The 17,376-nt window shown below is 49.9% G+C and overlaps 1 protein-coding gene and 1 long non-coding RNA gene across 11 annotated transcripts in view; one reads left to right on the forward strand and one right to left on the reverse strand.

Moving 5' to 3' along the window:
• Positions 1-17,376, reverse strand: part of SMC4 (structural maintenance of chromosomes 4) — a 126,630-nt gene that overhangs the window by 38,529 nt on the left and 70,725 nt on the right. For all 7 annotated transcript variants that reach the window (XM_039489302.1, XM_039489306.1, XM_039489303.1 and 4 more), the window contains 2 exons: positions 7,773-7,937; positions 6,449-6,682 (listed from right to left, as the gene is read on the reverse strand). In XM_039489302.1, the coding sequence (XP_039345236.1) occupies positions 6,449-6,682; positions 7,773-7,937 (399 nt within the window). The remainder of the gene's footprint in view (positions 1-6,448; positions 6,683-7,772; positions 7,938-17,376) is intronic.
• Positions 4,728-17,376, forward strand: part of LOC120372311 — a 77,079-nt gene continuing 64,430 nt past the window's right edge. For all 4 annotated transcript variants that reach the window (XR_005584849.1, XR_005584848.1, XR_005584847.1 and 1 more), the window contains exon 1: positions 4,728-4,952. This is a non-coding gene — a long non-coding RNA (uncharacterized LOC120372311). The remainder of the gene's footprint in view (positions 4,953-17,376) is intronic.

The following is a 17,376-nucleotide window of genomic DNA, read 5'->3' on the forward strand; positions in this document are numbered from 1 at the left end:
GCTTGTCTCATCAACAGAAGTTATTACTTCACACACCTTGTCTCGCTAATATTCTTGGACCAACACAGCTACAACAATAACAGTGTTTTAATAAACTTTCTGAATTTACATTTAGGCTGAGAATAAAGAAATTATCTAGAAGGGGTGGTTTTGTTTGTTTGTTTGTTTTTAAAGTTACCCTTTGGCTTAAAAATTTTCATGTTTGTTTAGGACCTAATAAGTTGTTTCTCAAGCTCTGGGTAAATTTCTGTTTGGTGGTTTGAGAAAGAAGGCTTATGTATTAAGTAGTTTCTCAGGTTAAAAAAGAAAACCAGATGTTTCACAACTCCAAAATTTTGTATCGACTTAGCCTTTAATGAGAACAAGTGTATTTGACACACATGAAAAATTGTATTTAGAATCATAGAATCATAGATTATTAGGGTTGGAAGGGACCTCAGGAGATCATGTAATCCAACCTCCTGCTCAAAGCAGGACCAATCCCCAAATGGCCCCCTCAAGGATTGAACTCACAACCCTGAGTTTAGCAGACCAATAAAATTGTGTTAGGTGTAAATGAATTCATATGAATGTGAGGTCATGCTTTTTTCTTCAATTTTACTTTTGAAGTAAAACTCTTTGTGGCAACAGCAGAGACGATGAAAGGCTGGTTTCAGCCCAGAGAATCTCATTGTGGATAACCTCTGGCCAGAAATACTACTGAAGAGGCCTGAGCTCTCATGAAGTGAACGGTCAAGATGGCCAGAGGTGGGACATTCACCTTTCATAGCATGTCCAATACAAGAGGTTATCCAGGATGAGATTCTTTGGGCTGAAACAGGTAGGCCTTTCATCCTCTCTGCTGCTGCCACAAAGAGTTATGTGGATCTGCAGAATGGTTTAGTCTTCTCAATGGCAAGGTGAGGGCATGCCTAACACCCAATGAGTGAAGCTGCTACTCTTCTGAATTCTTGTTAGGCTTCAGGAAGAAGACAGGAAAATGGCCTGGTTCCTAATAGCAGGAAGGCCAGATGTGGGTACAGTGGGACCTTGTCCTTAAAGAACACCGTGTATGGTGGTGTGATGTAAGGGTCCTGATTTCAGAGATCCTTCTGTCTGAGGTAATCGTTACCAGGAAGGCGACCTTCCAGGAAAGAAGCAGCAGAGGGTACAACAGTAGCAGTTCAAAGGGAAGGCCTGCGAGTTTCAATAGGACCAGGTTTAAGTCGCATGGAGGAATTGGATTGTGAACCTGAGGGTAAAGTCTCTCCATCCCTTTAAGAAAGCGAATTGTCATCTTAAGAGAGAAAACTGACCTACTGCCCACTTAGCAAGGTAGGTAGCCCTAGTGGATGGCTTCCTCCTACCCAGCTAGATCTGTCAAACTTGGTCTGAACAGACTTGCTTCTCTGGGTTCAGCCATGTCAGGTGAAGGAACTTCAGGCTTGAGTGGAGTAAATGGCCGGGGTCTTGCAAAATCAGGTCCCGGTGGAATCGTAGCAGTAGTGCTACTGATAAGTCTAGCACCATACCGAACCAGTGTTGGCGTGGCCATGGCGGGGCTATAAGAATAATTCTCCCCTTGATTCTCTTGTCCCGCTTGATTTTCAGAAGAACCGTGTGACATAGAGGAACTGGAGGAAATATATAGAATAGGAGCTCCATCCATGGAAGCAGAAAGGCATTGAAAAAGGAGCCTAGGATGTGCCCACAAAGTAAAACTGATGGCATTTCCTCTTCTGCTTGGTCATGAACAGGTCTACCTGCGCACATCCTGACCTTTGGAAAATTAATCTGGTGACCTCTGGGTGAAGGGACCACTCATGGTGAGAGGAGAAGGATCTGCTTGATCTGCCAGGGTGTTCTGGGCTTCTGGAAGATGTGAAGCCTCAAGGTGGATGGAGTACTTCATGCAGAATTCCCATAAATGGATGGCCTCCTGACAGAGGAGCATGCTCCCCACTGCTTATTGATGTAGAACATGACCATGATGTTGTCCATAGCACTTGAACTACCTTGCCTGTGATGTGGGGAAGGAAGACTTGGTAAGCCAAGTGGATTGCTCTGAGCTCTGAGGCAACTGAGGTGGTCTCCCCAACCTAGGTCTGATGCGTCAGACACTGGGGACACTGATGGCTGGGGGGACGGAGGAGAATGACAAAGGGAATGCCTGCCATTACCGACCAGGGATCCTTTCGCTATTCAATGAAGGGAACGACTGGGGCTGGAACAGTAAGCACTGAGTCCAAGTGGTGTCTATTTCAGAGAGTACACTGAAGCTAACCAATCTGCAGGAGCCTCAGGCGCAGCCTTGCATGCTGGACCACATAAGGGCATGTAGTCATGTGTCCCAGCAACCTGAAGCAAATCTGGGCTGTTGTGATTGGGTGAGCCATGACCTTGAATATCAAGTCAGACAGTCTGGAATCATGCCTTTGGAACGAAGGCCCTGGACTGGGTTCAGTCAAGCAATGCCCCAATAAACGCTATTATCTGAACTGGAATGAGAGTTGACTTTTGCTAGTTTGATCAGCATGCCAGTGCTCTGAAGGTGGCTTGGACCAGGTTGATGCTATTCTCTATTTGAGCCTCTGAATGACCTATGATCAGCCAGTCGTTGAGGTATGGGTAGACTTGAATGCCTCACCTTCTGAGGAAGGCAGCTACCATCACTTGCATTTCCTAAAAACCTAGGCCGGGGGAGGACTGCTGATATGCCAAATGGAAGAATTGTGGATTGGTAATGAGTTTGGTTTACAATAAACCTGAGGAATCGTCTGTGGCCACAGAAGATGGAAATGTGAAAGTAAGTGTCCTTTAAATCAAGGGTGGTGTACCAGTCCCCTGGATCCAGGAAGGAGATAATAGAGGCCAGGGAGACCACACAAAACCTCAGTTTCTTGAAATAACCCGTTGAAGCGATGCATGTCCAGGATGGGGCAAAGGCCCCCGTTGGCCTTTGGGATTAGGAAATATTGGGAGTAAAACCCCTTCCCTCTCAATCTTTGAGGTACCTCTTCTACAGTCCCCACCCTGCAGGAGGATCTGCACCTTCAGACCAAGGAACTACTCATGAGAAGGGTTCCTGAAGAGGGACAGGGATGGGGGTGGGAGAGGAGGGGTGGATGAGAACTGAAGGATATAACTGTCCACCACTGTATTTAGCAGCCAGCGGTACAATTTAATGTGGGACCAAGCCAGGCTGATGTGGGAAAGTCAGTCCAAAACCAAAGGGGAGGTCAGGATCGAAGGTGGAAACTGGTATAGAACCCTCAAAAGGCATGTTTGCATTCACTGGAGTACCTATGTGACCTCAGCAGTGAGGATGAGGTAGATGGGAGCGACTGACAATACTTGTAACCTCTGCCTTTTGTACAGATCCTATCTCAGTGGTGAACCTGAGAAACGGGCTGGTCGTTGAGGCCAGAAGTGCTTCCTTGCAATGGATGGAGCATAGAGGCCCAGGGACCTGAGGGTAGCCCTTGAGCCTTTCAGGCCTTGGAATCTTCGACAAGGAGTCTTCAAAAGGGAGGTCCTGGATTGACTGCTGGACCTCTTGAGGTCACCCCAAGGACTGTAGCCAAGAGCATCACCTCATAGACATTGCAGTGGCCATCAGCCTGGCTGCTGTGTCAGCTAAGTTGAGTGACGCCTGGAGAGAGGCTCTTGCAACATTCTTACCCTCCTCTAAGAGGGCAGAGAATTCCTGCCTTGAGTCCTGAGGCATGGAGTCTTTAAATTTGGACAAGGAATCCCACAAGTTGTAATCGTATCTCCCCATCAGGATTTGCTGGTTTGAGATAAGTAGCTGAAGACCACCTGTGGAATAAACTTTCTTCCCAAACAGATAGATTTTCTTTGCGTCCTTTTTGGGAGTAGCATTTGTTTTGGCCCTGTCAATCCCTCTCACTGGCAACTAGGGACCCAGGAGGGATATAAGAGTATAGGTACTCAATATCTGTTGACTGGCACGTAATATTTCTTCTCTGCCCCCTTCAAAGACAGAGGGGAGGGAGAGAAGATGGGGTCTGCCAGAGGGCTTTGACCAGACCCATTACCGTCTTGTTAATGGGTCGGGCCACTTTAGATGGTGCTGCTGCAGCCAGAATGTCAATGAGGCTATGAAAGGATTCTTTGAGCTCCTCAATCTCTAGCCCCAGGTTAACACCTATCTGCTTCAGAAACTCCTGATGGACTCTGAAGTCATCTTGCGGCAGCGATCCAGTTGGTCCCCAGATGGCCTTGTCTGGGGAAGAGGAAGAAGAGGCCTGTACCGGAGGATGGACTTCTTCCTCTTCTTCAGCCTAAATTACCTTCACAGGCTCCAGATCCTGTGTATTGGTAGTGGGTTTGGTACCAGAATGGTCTGATACCCAGTGGAGCTGGGGCCCTCCTCTCAGAAGCAATCAAGTATGATTTGTGAGAAGACAGACCAGACCAGGTACCAGGGGGAAACCCCCATGCATTCCAGAGTGGCCATTGCATAGGCCACTGACCAGGTACTGGCAGGGGGACACACACTGAGGTCCTGAAACACATAGGATAGGTAGTGGTGGTGGCTCTTGGGTTGAGTGTAGGGCTCCACCTCTGGTTCAGACCACAAGTCCTCCCAAGGTGAGCACAGGAGAGCGGTACCCCTCCCCTCACTTCTGTCGTTCAAGTGCCGAGGGTCTGGGGACCAGTGGTGGACTGGGGATGACCTCATAGAGGAAAGGAGGGTTGGCTTGCACCTAGAAGGTACTGAAGGTTCCAGTGCTGGGAAGGAGCTCAGAGCACTATGCTCTCTCCTGCTTGTGCTTATTGGAGCTGGCAGTTGTCCCATCGAAGACAGTGGTACCGGGAACAATAAGTCCCTGGCCACTGCAAAGGCCTCTGGAGTTGAAGGCACCACAATTTCACTGGCGCCTTGATGATTTCCCAATGCTGGAGGGAGATCCTGCATCGGACTCAACGGTGCTGCCACGGGACTGGAGGTAGAGGAGTGGTCTAAGTTGGGTTGCACTCCACTGCCTTGGCTTTGCTTGCCTTTCTATCAGTGTGCTGCTTTTTATGCTTCTTCCTCAGCATCAGAGATGGAGCATTGCGCTGGGATGCATGTGGTACCAGAGGAGCACTTCGCATTGAGGGTGAAGTGCTTGGTGCTGAATCTGAGTTACTTGGCTCTGAAGGAAGGATAAGAGCAGCTTCAATTAGGATAGCTTTCAGTTTGCTCTGTGTCATTCTTTGTACAAGGCTTAAAGTCTCGACAAATTAGACAGAGTGCTCTCATGTGAGTTTCCCTCAGACACTTCAGACAACTGCAGTGCAGGTCACTCACCCGCATAGGCTTGTCACAGGAGGCAGAAGGTTTGAAGCCTGGGGCATGCCCAGCCCCAGGGGCGAAGGAAGCCCCATAATGATAAGGGAAGGGTTCTAACTATCTACACTAGTACTATTTAAAATATTTACAGTACAACTATATTAAGACTCATTAACTAAGATCCAGAGAAGAAAAAACACTGAAAATGTCTTGCTGAAGTAAGAGGAGTTGTTCCAGCAACCATTACGGGCGGTTAGAAGGAACTGAGAGAGTGCAGGGCCAGTGGCACCCCTTATATCAGCACATAAGTGCACAGCAGCAGAGAGTGCTAGAGCCAGCCCAACAGATACCACTAAGGGAAAAATCTCTGGCAATGGTGCACACGACGCATGCACACCTAACATGGAATGGACATGAGCAAGCACTCTAAGAAGCAGCAAAACCCATAGGGGACTACAGCTCATTTTCCCATAGCTGCATTGGCTCTTAAGTTTTAATAGCAGTTTAAGAAACTTTTGCTACTAAATTAAACAAATATGACTCAGTGTGGTTAGGGAGTACAAAGATCTATCGATTATGATGGGGTCCATTTCCACGTTTTTCAGAGTGCAATTAAACTTAAATATATGTATAGAGACACAACATCAGGGTGGGCAAACTTTTTGGCCCGAGGGCCATATTGGGGTTGCAAAACTGTATGGAGGGCTGGGTAGGAAAGGGGCTTTTCCAACCCTCCCCTCCCCCCGAACCTCCACCGCATCCAACTGCCCGCTGCTTCCTGTCCCTGGACTGCCCCCCGGGACTCTCTGCCCCTTATCCAACCCCCCCGCTCCCTGCCCCCTTACCATGTTGCTCAGAGCAGCAAGTCTGGCAGCCACGCTGGCCGGCCAGAGCTAGACATGCCGCCACACTGTCCAGCAGGAATGCGTAACCCCGCTGCCCAGAATGTTGCCTGTGCAGCGGCATGGCTGGGGGTGGGGTGGAGGGGGGCAGCGGGGGACGGGTCAGGGGCTAGCCTCTCCAGCTGGGAGCTCAAGGGCCAGGCAGGACGGTCCCATGGGCCAGCTGTGGCCTGCGGGCCCCATTTTGCCCACCTCTGGACTACATCATAAGAATGAAACAGCTCCTGAATGAATGATTCTTAAATGAAATATGAAACTTAAGTCTAACCTGCTTTAGTTCCTGTTCAGCTTGAGGTAATTTTGTATCTAGCTCTTTGATACCAGCTATCCTTTCCTTAAGGGTTCCTGAAGCTGTCTTTAGAGCCTCTTTTGTTTTATTTAACTGAGACACTGCTGTATTATGGTGACTGAGGTAGATATCAAGTTCTGATTGGGCTACATCCATCTTAGAACGTGCTTCATTCACTGTTTTGCTGAACTCCATAAGTTCTTTTTCCTTGCCCTGTAGAAATGGACAGTACATTACATTAGAAATAATTAAAATAAAAAAAACTGAAAACTGGTGGGATGACTGAGCTGCGTAAGCTAATATATTCTATGTATAGCTGAGTGAGAGAAGCAGCAGAGGAGAGGTGGCATACTCTTAATCTCTTGAACAGAAAGATATGGTGAATTTGGCATAAATGGGCTCAGTTAAATAAAAACTGGTCCCTTATTGTCATAATAGAAATCTGAATTGTGAATTTTGATGACAAACAGGAAGAACATATAAACCACAATCACTGCTAGATATCCATTCCCACCCCATCCTGGATTTGGGCTCAGTAATGTACTAAAGTGAAGTAAGGCATTATGCTCTAATTAAATCAGACTATTTGAGTGATTTGGAAGCCACTGTTGTTTTTCCAGCCCAGCTTTATTCTAGTTACTCAAGTGGCAAAAAAAACAACAACCCCAAAACCTTAAAGAGATAGACGCTCTTCATGAATTAAACAGACAAACTTCACAGAGGTTTTCAAATACAAGAAAGAGTACAAAGATTATATAGCATAAAGCCAACTTCACACCCAGACAGGTTTTTAACAAAAATTACAGAATACTAGCTAATTATTGTAGTATTAATTAGGCATTGAAATTTTTTTAACCAACTCTTCAACTACTTTGACAGAATTGTTTTCTGCTGGAAAATACAGGTTAGCTGAAATCCATACACATCATAGAAATAGGTCTATCTCAACTAAATTTAACAGCAGAAAGTTGAAACAATTCATTTTGGTATGGTAAAAAGTTTCATTTTTACTACAATAATTTTCAACATTATTGAAATAAAGTGAGTCTCAATGGTTTCAAAGTGACTTTTTTAGAATTTCCTTTTTGTTCCGATTCAGAACAAAAACAAATCTTGAAATGTGAGAATTTCCCACAGAATGGAAATTCCATTTCCCAGCCTGCTCTATATTTGAAGCTCGTGCCTGAGAGAGTAATATTCCTGTACAAAATAGCTCTCTTGAAATACCTCTGAACCATCTAACTCATATTAATGTAAAAGTTAACAAATTAGTCCAAGTTTATGGACATCAAATGTTTCAAACCTCTTTCTCTTTCTGAAGTCCTTGTGTTTCCTGTTTAAGGCTATCCATAACTTGTTTTAATTTTTCTTCTTCTCGCTCTTTTTCCTTTTCAAGAACTTCTTTCTTAGATGATGCTTCACTGATAGTTGTCTCACTGTTGCCAGGTACACGTTTAAATTGTTCAACCTGTTAATGAAGACATTTTTAATTTTTTCCATTAACTGAAACAAAAAAGGAAAGTTTATTTTATCTTTAAGCTTTGCCTTCTTATGCTATGGACAATGAGGGAAACCTGAGGAAATGTAAACATCTATGAGCCCTAACATCACGCTGAGACTATCTACTACATCTACCTTCAGGACTGCAAATATCTCCCTGCTTCAGTGATGAAGTACATATATAAAGTATCTCTAAAGGGCAGTTTTATTCACTAACATTGCTTTATGTAAGTGAGCAAGAACAAAAGTTTTTTTGTTTCACCCTCTAAATTGCTATTTTGCAAGAGACCAGCACTCTAGAATTTGGGCTGAGGCTCCTTGTCTTCTCTTTGGATTTCAGCTGATTGTCAAGCTTTTAATAGTATCACCTCCAAGAAGCCTCACTCAGTTCCAGTCAGACTTCTCAAGCACTAATCGAAACAAAATTCTGAACAAAACACACACGCACATTACTTCAATGGAGTTTCCTTTCTTTGAAGGAGAGGACCAATCTGACACATACATGATAGGACTGTAAGAATGACTGAAAAGGAGGCAGATTGGTGTCTCCTGTTGTACTTGGGCTGCGCCTTAGGAGAATAATTTGGCTGTTTCCCATAAGACTGTTTTCTCTGGTGCTGATAACGGTATGGTTTGTGATACAGGTTCCAGGTATATATCCCTAATGAGAACAATGTAGCCTTAGAGCAGTGGTCCCCAAACTTTTTACGTCATGCACCCCCCTAACCCTGTTCCTTCCCTCCCCCGTCCCCAGCTAGGGTTAGGGCTGTGGCTGCTACTGGGAGTGGGGCTGGAACCATGGCTGGGAGCCAGTGCCAAGACTGGGAGCAGGGCCTGGAGTGGAACTGTGGACAGGCCCGAAGCAGAGCTTGGGGCAGAGTTGGGCTGGGTGTTACTCCTTCCTAACCCCCCGTGGGGGCTGGCCCAGGGGCATGCCCCAGAGTTTGGGGACCACTGCCTTAGAATCTTTTAAGGAACATAGAATGGTGTGCTAACTGAGTAAATCCATCCTTTCAAAGGACTTTTACTGTGATTTGCACATCTCATTGAATGCCCAATGCCTTAATCCATCAAGCCCTTTTCTTTGTCACTGCTGTGGCCATGGATCCAGTCATCGTGTCTGAAGAGTCCATTGTCGCTTGGTAAGGCTGTTTTGATCATTAAGTTGCCCCCCTGCTTATCTTTCAGCTCTTTTCTTTTCTAAGGTGGGAACTTTGCCAGAAAGGGTTTCATTTTCTCTTAGTTCAAAAAAATTATATTTAGCTAGAAGAGCGTAGGATAATTTGCCCCCTGAGGTGGAGGGGGGTGGAGAAGTAGGATTTGCTCTTAAAAAGGTCAAGTTCCTTTGAGTCCTTGGTCCTTTGAGGTGCTTTTGTTCAATTTGGATTTCTCCTGAACTGCTGAGACAACCAAGGAGCCTGGGTTGGAATGGGCACAGTAGTACTGAAACCTTTTTGGAGGGACTTGGTATTGTTTCTCCACACTTTTTGTGGTAGGTGGTATTGTGGCAGGCATTTACCATAGGGTCCCAGCAGGTCAAGCAGTCTATTTATTGGAAAGGTGATTTGTCTGGGCCTGAAGTCGCCAATAAGTTGAGTAACATAAGAGATTTGTCTTATGACAAATGTGTCTATTTCTAGAGAGTCTGCAGTTCTCATAACTAGTTATTGAAATGACTGAAAATCTGGTGCTGGTATCATGGCCACTACTTCATCAGGTGACGAGGAAGAAAAGTCTTTGGATAGTGAAGCAGAATGTTGTTGCTGTTTCTCCTGATGCTGTTTCTTCCTTTTAAGTGTTGGTGGATGGTCTGGACTTGCATGCCACTGGGAAGTGTAATTTTTATCTCCTGGAATGAGACAAAGATCTGCTCCTGGAGGTGTGTGAAGGTTGATCTTAGTAAGTCATACAACTGGCATGCTGTATGAATATGGCTGGCTTGTTTGATGATGGCCAATCCAACACGATTTCTAATGTAGTTGGAGCTCAGCACTATAATGAGCATCACCAAGACCTTCGGCATTCCTGGACACAGATCTCAGGGAAGAAGATTCTCTGCTCAAAGGCGAAGAGAACATGTGGCCTAGGGATAGAGAGGAGTAGTATGTTTTCTCAAGGGGCAGAGACAGGGTATATGGTGCTCTTGGTCACAGGGTCCACACTGGTGCTGATAATTGTGTTGGTAGAGAGATCATTCTGGATTTCTCTAATGCCATATCCTATAGTATCAGTGACTCTGCTAAAGATATCAACACAGAGGGCTATATTATCGATACAGATGGGGGTGGTGCTGCAGAAAGTTTACTTGGTGCTGCGAAGGTAGGAGGCTCGTCACTAGTATTCAATTCCATTTGGGACTTAGTCGCTTTCTCCCTGGAGTCCTTGTGTGGTCTTTTCTTGTGGGAAGGCACTGAGTTCCATCTGGTGTCTCTGCCCTTGTCTCTGCCAATTGTTCTTGGCATTACATGTCTGCTGGACATAACATCGGAGAGTGCCTTGTCTGGTGATATTTTGTGGGTTCTAGTATCCATCTACCCCTTACTTGAGGAGACAGTCACTGATTGCTCCAACAAGTAATGCTTTTGTTGAGCATTCTGTGACTTGCCAGTCCTCAAAGAGAACAACTGGCATTCAAAGCATCTCTTATGCCCATCCTTTAACAGATTAGACTAACGCAAGGAGGACAGGGCTTGAAGCTTAAGAGCAGGCTTAGAGCCCACTATGTTGAAATACCCTATACAAGCATCAGAAGCCAGCTCAGATGGGCTGAGCTCATTCACTCTGGTCTTCTCTAGGTGAAATAAAATTCGGAGAGGTTTTTAAGGGTTCTTGAAGGGTTTAGCCAGAGCTAAAGACTAGAAGGTCAGACATTCACTATTTTCTCTCATGCTACTATGGTCGGCAAGAGGGAAATGAGGGAGGGCAGCAGCCACACAACTCTTTATACCCTTGTATAGGAAAATAAGGAGGCACAGGGCACTTGTGCACTACAGTAGGATCCACACTGACATACGTTTGAGGAAGACCTAGCAGTTCCCTAGATAACCCTGTGAAGGAACAGCAGTCCAGATGCTAAACTGGCGGTCTGCATCACAGAACAGTAGTCCTGATCCTTTAGAAAAAGACGGTTACTCACCGTTGTAACTGTTGTTCTTCGAGATGTGTTGCTCCTATCCATTCCAGTTAGGTGTGCGCGCGCCGCGTGCATGGCTCGTCAGAAAATTTTTACCCTAGCAACACTCGGCGGGTTGGCTGGCGCCCCCTGGAGTGGCGCCGCTATAGCGCTGCATATATACCCCAGCCGACCCGTCCGCTCCTCAGTTCCTTCTTGCCAGCTACTCCGACAGTGGGGAAGGAGGGCGGGTCTGGAATGGATAGGAGCAACACATCTCGAAGAACAACAGTTACAACGGTGAGTAACCATCTTTTCTTCTTCGAGTGATTGCTCCTATGCATTCCAGTTAGGTGATTCCCAAGCCTTACCTAGGCGGTGGGGTCGGAATGAGACGTGGCAGAGAGTAAGACTGCTGAGCCGAAGGCTGCATCGTCTCTAGACTGTTGCACCAACGAGTAGTGGGCAGCAAAGGTGTGGACCGAAGACCAGGTAGCCGCCCGACAGATGTCCTGGATGGGGACATGGGCCAGGAAGGCGGCAGAAGAGGCTTGCGCTCTCGTGGAGTGAGCGGTGAGACGGCTAGCTGGCACATGAGCAAGCTCGTAGCATGTCCGGATACATGATGTCACCCAGGAGGAGATCCTCTGCGAGGAGACCGGATTGCCCTTCATGCGATCGGCAACCGCTATGAATAGCTGGGGCGAACGCCGGAAGGGCTTCGTTCGCTCTATGTAAAACGCGAGGGCCCTGCGGACGTCGAGGCTGTGAAGCTGTTGTTCACGACGTGAGGCGTGCGGCTTCGGGAAAAAAACCGGGAGGAAAATGTCCTGGTTCACATGGAAGACCGACACCACCTTAGGAAGGAAGGCTGGGTGTGGCCGAAGCTGCACCTTATCTCCATGGAAGATGGTATACGGTGGACCAGCCGTTAGGGCGTGAAGCTCGGAAACTCGTCTTGCTGAAGTTACAGCGACGAGAAAGGCCGTTTTCCATGACAAATAGAGAAGGGAACACGTGGCCAAGGGCTCAAAGGGGGCTCCCATAAGCTTGGCTAAAACTAAGTTCAGATCCCAGGAAGGTGCAGGACGCCGTACCGGCGGGTACAAGCGGTCTAGTCCCTTAAGGAAGCGGGAAACCATCTGATTGGAAAAGATGGACCGTTCTCCTATGCCTGGTCGAAAGGCAGAAATGGCCGTCAAGTGCACCTTCAAGGAGGAGACCGCGAGACCTTGCTCCTTGAGAGACCAGAGGTAGTCCAGGATCGTAGGAATAGGGACCACGAAAGGATTGAGACCCTTCTGATCGCACCAAAGCGCGAAACGCTTCCATTTTGCGAGGTAGGTCGACCGAGTGGAAGGCTTCCTGCTTTCCATCAGGACTTGCTGCACCGCAGCAGAACAGTCCCGCTCCGCTCAGGTCAGCCACGTAGGAACCAAGCTGTAAGATGGGGGGACTGCAGGTCCGGGTGGCGAAGCCTGCCGAAGTCCTGCGTTATCAGGTCCGGCCATAAGGGGAGGGGAATGTGATCCCGTACGGAGAGATCGAGCAGCAGGGTGTACCAGTGCTGTCTCGGCCAGGCCGGAGCGACGAGTATGAGGCGGGCCCTGTCCCTCCGGAGCTTGAGTAGCACCCGGTGTACGAGGGGAAATGGAGGGAAGGCATATAGCAGGTGACCCGTCCAGGAGCGGAGGAATGCGTCCGATAGGGAGCCCTGGGAGCGACCCTGGTAAGAGCAGAACTGGTGGCATTTCCTGTTCTCTATGGAGGCAAACAGGTCTATTTGGGGAACACCCCACCTCTGGAAAACTGTGTGGATAACATCCGGGCGAATCGACCACTCGTGGGAGAGGAATGACCTGCTGAGATGGTCGGCCAGCGTGTTCTGCACTCCTGGAAGAAACGATGCTACCAGGTGAATAGAGTGGGTTATGCAGAAGTCCCAAAGGTGCATCGCTTCCGTGCAAAGCAGGGATGAACGAGCTCCGCCCTGTCTGTTGACGTAAAACATCGCCGTCATGTTTTCCGTGAAAACGGCCACGCAGCGCCCTTGGAGATGGGCGTGGAAGGTTTGACAGGCCAAGCGAATCGCCCGCAGCTCCCTGACATTGATATGCAGGGAGAGTTCATGGGGCGACCAGAGACCCTGGGTGTGCAGGTTGTCGAGGTGTGCACCCCAGCCGAAGCATCCATGGTCAACGTGACGGAGGGGTGGGGTGGGCGGAACGGAACTCCGGCACACACTACCTCTGGGGTTCAGCCACCAGTTGAGCGCTCGAAGGTTGATCTCGGGACTGTGACCACCATATCTATGGAGTCGCGGTGCGGGCGGTACACCAATGCAAGCCAAGTCTGAAAGGAGCGAAGACGCAGCCTCACGTACATGGTCACGAATGTGCATGCCGCCATGTGGCCCAGGAGGCGGAGGCAAGACCGCACCGTTGTTGTCGGAAAGGACTGTAGGTCTCTTACGAGGGAAGCCAAAGTTTGGTGCCGAGGTTGAGGGAGGCAGGCCCTGGCTAAATTGGAATCGAGGACCGCACCGATGAACTCCACCCTTTGTGTTGGAGCCAAGGTAGACTTCTCAGCGTTGATCATAAGGCCTAGCCGCTGAAACAGGCCTAGGATCTCGGCCATTTGACTCGTTACAAGTTGGCGGGATGATCCGCGGACCAGCCAGTCGTCGAGATACGGGTAAACATGTATGCGACGACGGCGAAGGGCCGCGGCAACCACTGCCATGCACTTGGTGAAGACCCTCGGTGCCGTTGAGAGGCCGAAGGGGAGCACCGTAAACTGGTAGTGCATGCTGTTGACGACGAAGCGTAGGTAGCAGCGATGAGGGGGGTAAATCATGATGTGGAAGTACGCGTCCCTCATGTCGAGGGCGGCAAACCAGTCTCCCAGATCCAGGGAGGGAATAATGGTCCCCAGGGTTACCATGCGGAACTTGAGCTTGAGCAGATATCTGTTGAGCTCTCGGAGGTCTAGTATGGGTCGTAGACCTCCCTTCGCCTTGGGGATTAGGAAATATCGGGAATAAAATCCCCTGCCTCGCATGCCTTCCGGCACCTCCTCGATGGCACCCAAACTCAACAGAGTCTCGACCTCTTGTAAGAGGAACTGCTCGTGAGAGGGGTCCTTGAAGAGGGACAGGGAGGGTGGGTGGGAGGGAGGGGGCGAAACAAACTGAAGTCGGTAACCAAACTGCACCGTGCGGAGTACCCAGTTGTCTGTTGTTATCTGGGACCACGCCAGTAGGAAGTGGGAAAGACGGTTGAAAAACAACGGGGAAGGATCCGGTAAAGAAACTGGTGGGCCGTCCTTGGGCGTCCCATCAAAAATTTGGTTTAGGCCCCGGGGGGGGGCTTGGAGGGCGCTTGGGGCTATTTTCCCCAGTTGCCCGACGGTCTACACCAATAGGTCTGCGCCTATTATCGGGGCGTGGCCGGGGCTGGTTGAACGGGCGGTATGGCTGTGGCCTGAAGGATCTCCACTGGGTAACCGGCGTGTGCATGCCCAGGGAGCGGATAGTGACCCGACCATCCTTGAGGGTCTGCAGCCTTGAGTCTGTTTTTTCGGAAAACAGACCCTGGGTATCAAACGGTAAGTCCTGGATCGTGTGTTGGACTTCAGGCGGCAATGTGGAGGCCTGCAGCCATGAAATTCTCCTCATGGTTACCCCAGAAGCCAAAGTCCTGGCTCCTGAATTTGCAGAGTCCAGAGAGGCTTGGAGTGCCGACCGGGAGGCTCTCTTACCCTCCTCAATAAGGGCCGTGAATTCAGGCCGGGAGTCTGACGGCATCAGCTCATTGAACTTTGACAGAGACACCAAGGTGTTATGGGTGTATCTGCTGAGGAGAGCCAGCTGGTTGGCAATCCTCAGTTGGAGGCCACCGGCTGAATAGACCTTCCGTCCCAAAAGATCCATCCGTCGCGCCTCTTTAGATTTCGGCACTGGAGCTGGCTGTCCATGGTGCTCTCGATCATTAACAGACTGCACTACCAGCGAGTCTGGAGCTGGGTGTGTATACAGATACTCATACCCTCTGGATGGGACCAAGTATTTCCTTTCCACCCCCCCGAGCAGTGGGAGGGATGGAAGCCGGTGACTGCCAAATAGTATCTGCATTTCTCTGGATGGTGCGAATAAAGGGTAAAGCCACCCGAAGAGGCGCATCAGCCCCGATTATGCTGACCACAGGGTCATCATCCTCTGCCACCTCCTCAACAGGCAGGTTAATGTTCTGAGCCACCCGTCGAAGTAAGTCCTGGTGGGCTCGGAGGTCAATTGGGGGAGGGCCCGATGACGACGCCCCCGCCACCGCCTCATCCAGCGAGGAAGACGACGATAGGCCCGGGACTAGTGTGTCCGGTGGGGGCTTGTCAATGTGCGGTGAAGTCTCAGCGACCGGGGGCTGCTCTACAGGTGGCGGAGGTTCCTCTACCAATGACAAGGGAGGAGGTCGGCTGACCGTAGCCTCTGGCGCCCTGTGTTCGGCAGTTCTGGGGTACTGAGAGGGGGGTACCCCTTGAGCCTCATGATAGGCCCATGGGGTCCAGAAGCCCCATTGGGGGGGACCCTGGTCCTGCCCTTGAGGGTCAGTGCGTGGCTTGGCTACACTGTCCGCTTGAGAGGAGACAGACGGCTGCTGCGAAGGCCACGGCGGGGCGGAGAGGCTGTGGGACTGCGCCATCGACGCTGTCGGTCTGTCCCTGGACGGTACCGGTCGTCACGGTGCCGGGAGCGAGATCGGGACCATCGACTGTGCCGGTGCCAGGAGGTCGACCAGGATCTCAATTCCCGGCGGTGGGAGCGGCTGCGGGATGAACGGTACCGGGAACAGTACCGAGATCCGGATCTGCGCCGATACCGCCGGTCAGGAGAGCGGGACCGGGATCGTTTCTGGGAGTGCGACCGGTACCGCGATGGAGAGTGGACCGGGACTGCGACCGGCGCTGAGATCTGGATCAGCGTGAAGGAAAACGTCTCCGGGACCGGGACCGGGACCTGGAGTACCGTCTCTCTCGTCTGTCAGGGGAAGGAGGCCGCATGATAGCCGGCTTACCCACTGACTTCACAGCCCACACCGGCGGTGCCGAGGGCTGGATACGCGGCGGCTCGGTGAGCGCTATTAGCTCTCTCGCCGTCGAAAAAGTTTCGGGTGTCGACGGGAGAGGCAGCTCGACCACGGTTTGCACCGGGGAGCAAGACGGTACCGGACTCAACGGCTCTTGCAGCGCCGGAGTCGATGGTACAGCGCAAGGTTTGGGTGCCGGCGGAGTCGGTGCCGAAGCCGGTGGTTGGGCAAGCGGTCCTGGTGCAGTTGCCTTGGAGGCCGTCTGCGCCGGCTTACGCTTCCTCGCAGGAGAGAGGGAACGGTGCCGGGACGCTGGTGCCGGTTGCTGCTTTTTCATAGTCTCGGTACCGGACCGGCCAGGAACCGCTGGGGCGCTCCGTACCGAAGAGGACTGTGGAGCGGCTGATGTCGGCACCGCAGGGCTAAGTGCCGACTCCATCAAGAGCTGCTTTAGACGAAAGTCTCGCTCTTTCTTTGTCCGCAGCTTAAACGACTTGCAAATAGGGCACTTATCTGCACGATGAGACTCTCCTAAGCACCGCAGGCAGGAGTCGTGAGGGTCTCCAATCGGCATGGGCCGCTGACAGGCCGAGCAAGGCTTAAATCCCGGTGCCTTGGGCATGAGCCTGCACCGGTACAGGAAAAGAAGGGCTAGGCCCCCCGATTTCCCCTAACTAACTATACTAATGAACTAATCTAACTATTTTTAAGTACTATATACAATAACTACAAAGAAGAAATCAGAGAGAAGCTAGGGCTGTGGAGGTCAAAGGAGCACTCCAACATTCCAACGACCGTCACAGGCGGTAAGAAGGAACTGAGGAGCGGACGGGTCGGCTGGGGTATATATCCAGCGCTATAGCGGCGCCACTCCAGGGGGCGCCAGCCGACCCGCCGAGTGTTGCTAGGGTAAAAATCTTCCGACGAGCTGCGCACGCACACCTAACTGGAATGCATAGGAGCAATCACTCGAAGAAGAATATATAATTTTGGCCAACACCCCCCCTTTTCTTCCTTTTCACAGCTATCACTGCCCTAAAATTTCGGTAATTTTGTATATTAGCCATGGAGGGCACAACACCAGCTGCAGAATAGCTGCCTCAAAAGGCTGTTACTTCTTCAAGAACAGCAACATGATTTTTTAAAATTACTCTTATTAACATTATTATATGGAATAAGCAGCCTAGTTAAGTCCATCCTCAAAGTTATGTCAC

This window comes from Mauremys reevesii, linkage group 9, assembly GCF_016161935.1.
Source record: "Mauremys reevesii isolate NIE-2019 linkage group 9, ASM1616193v1, whole genome shotgun sequence".
NCBI lineage: Eukaryota > Metazoa > Chordata > Testudines > Geoemydidae > Mauremys > Mauremys reevesii.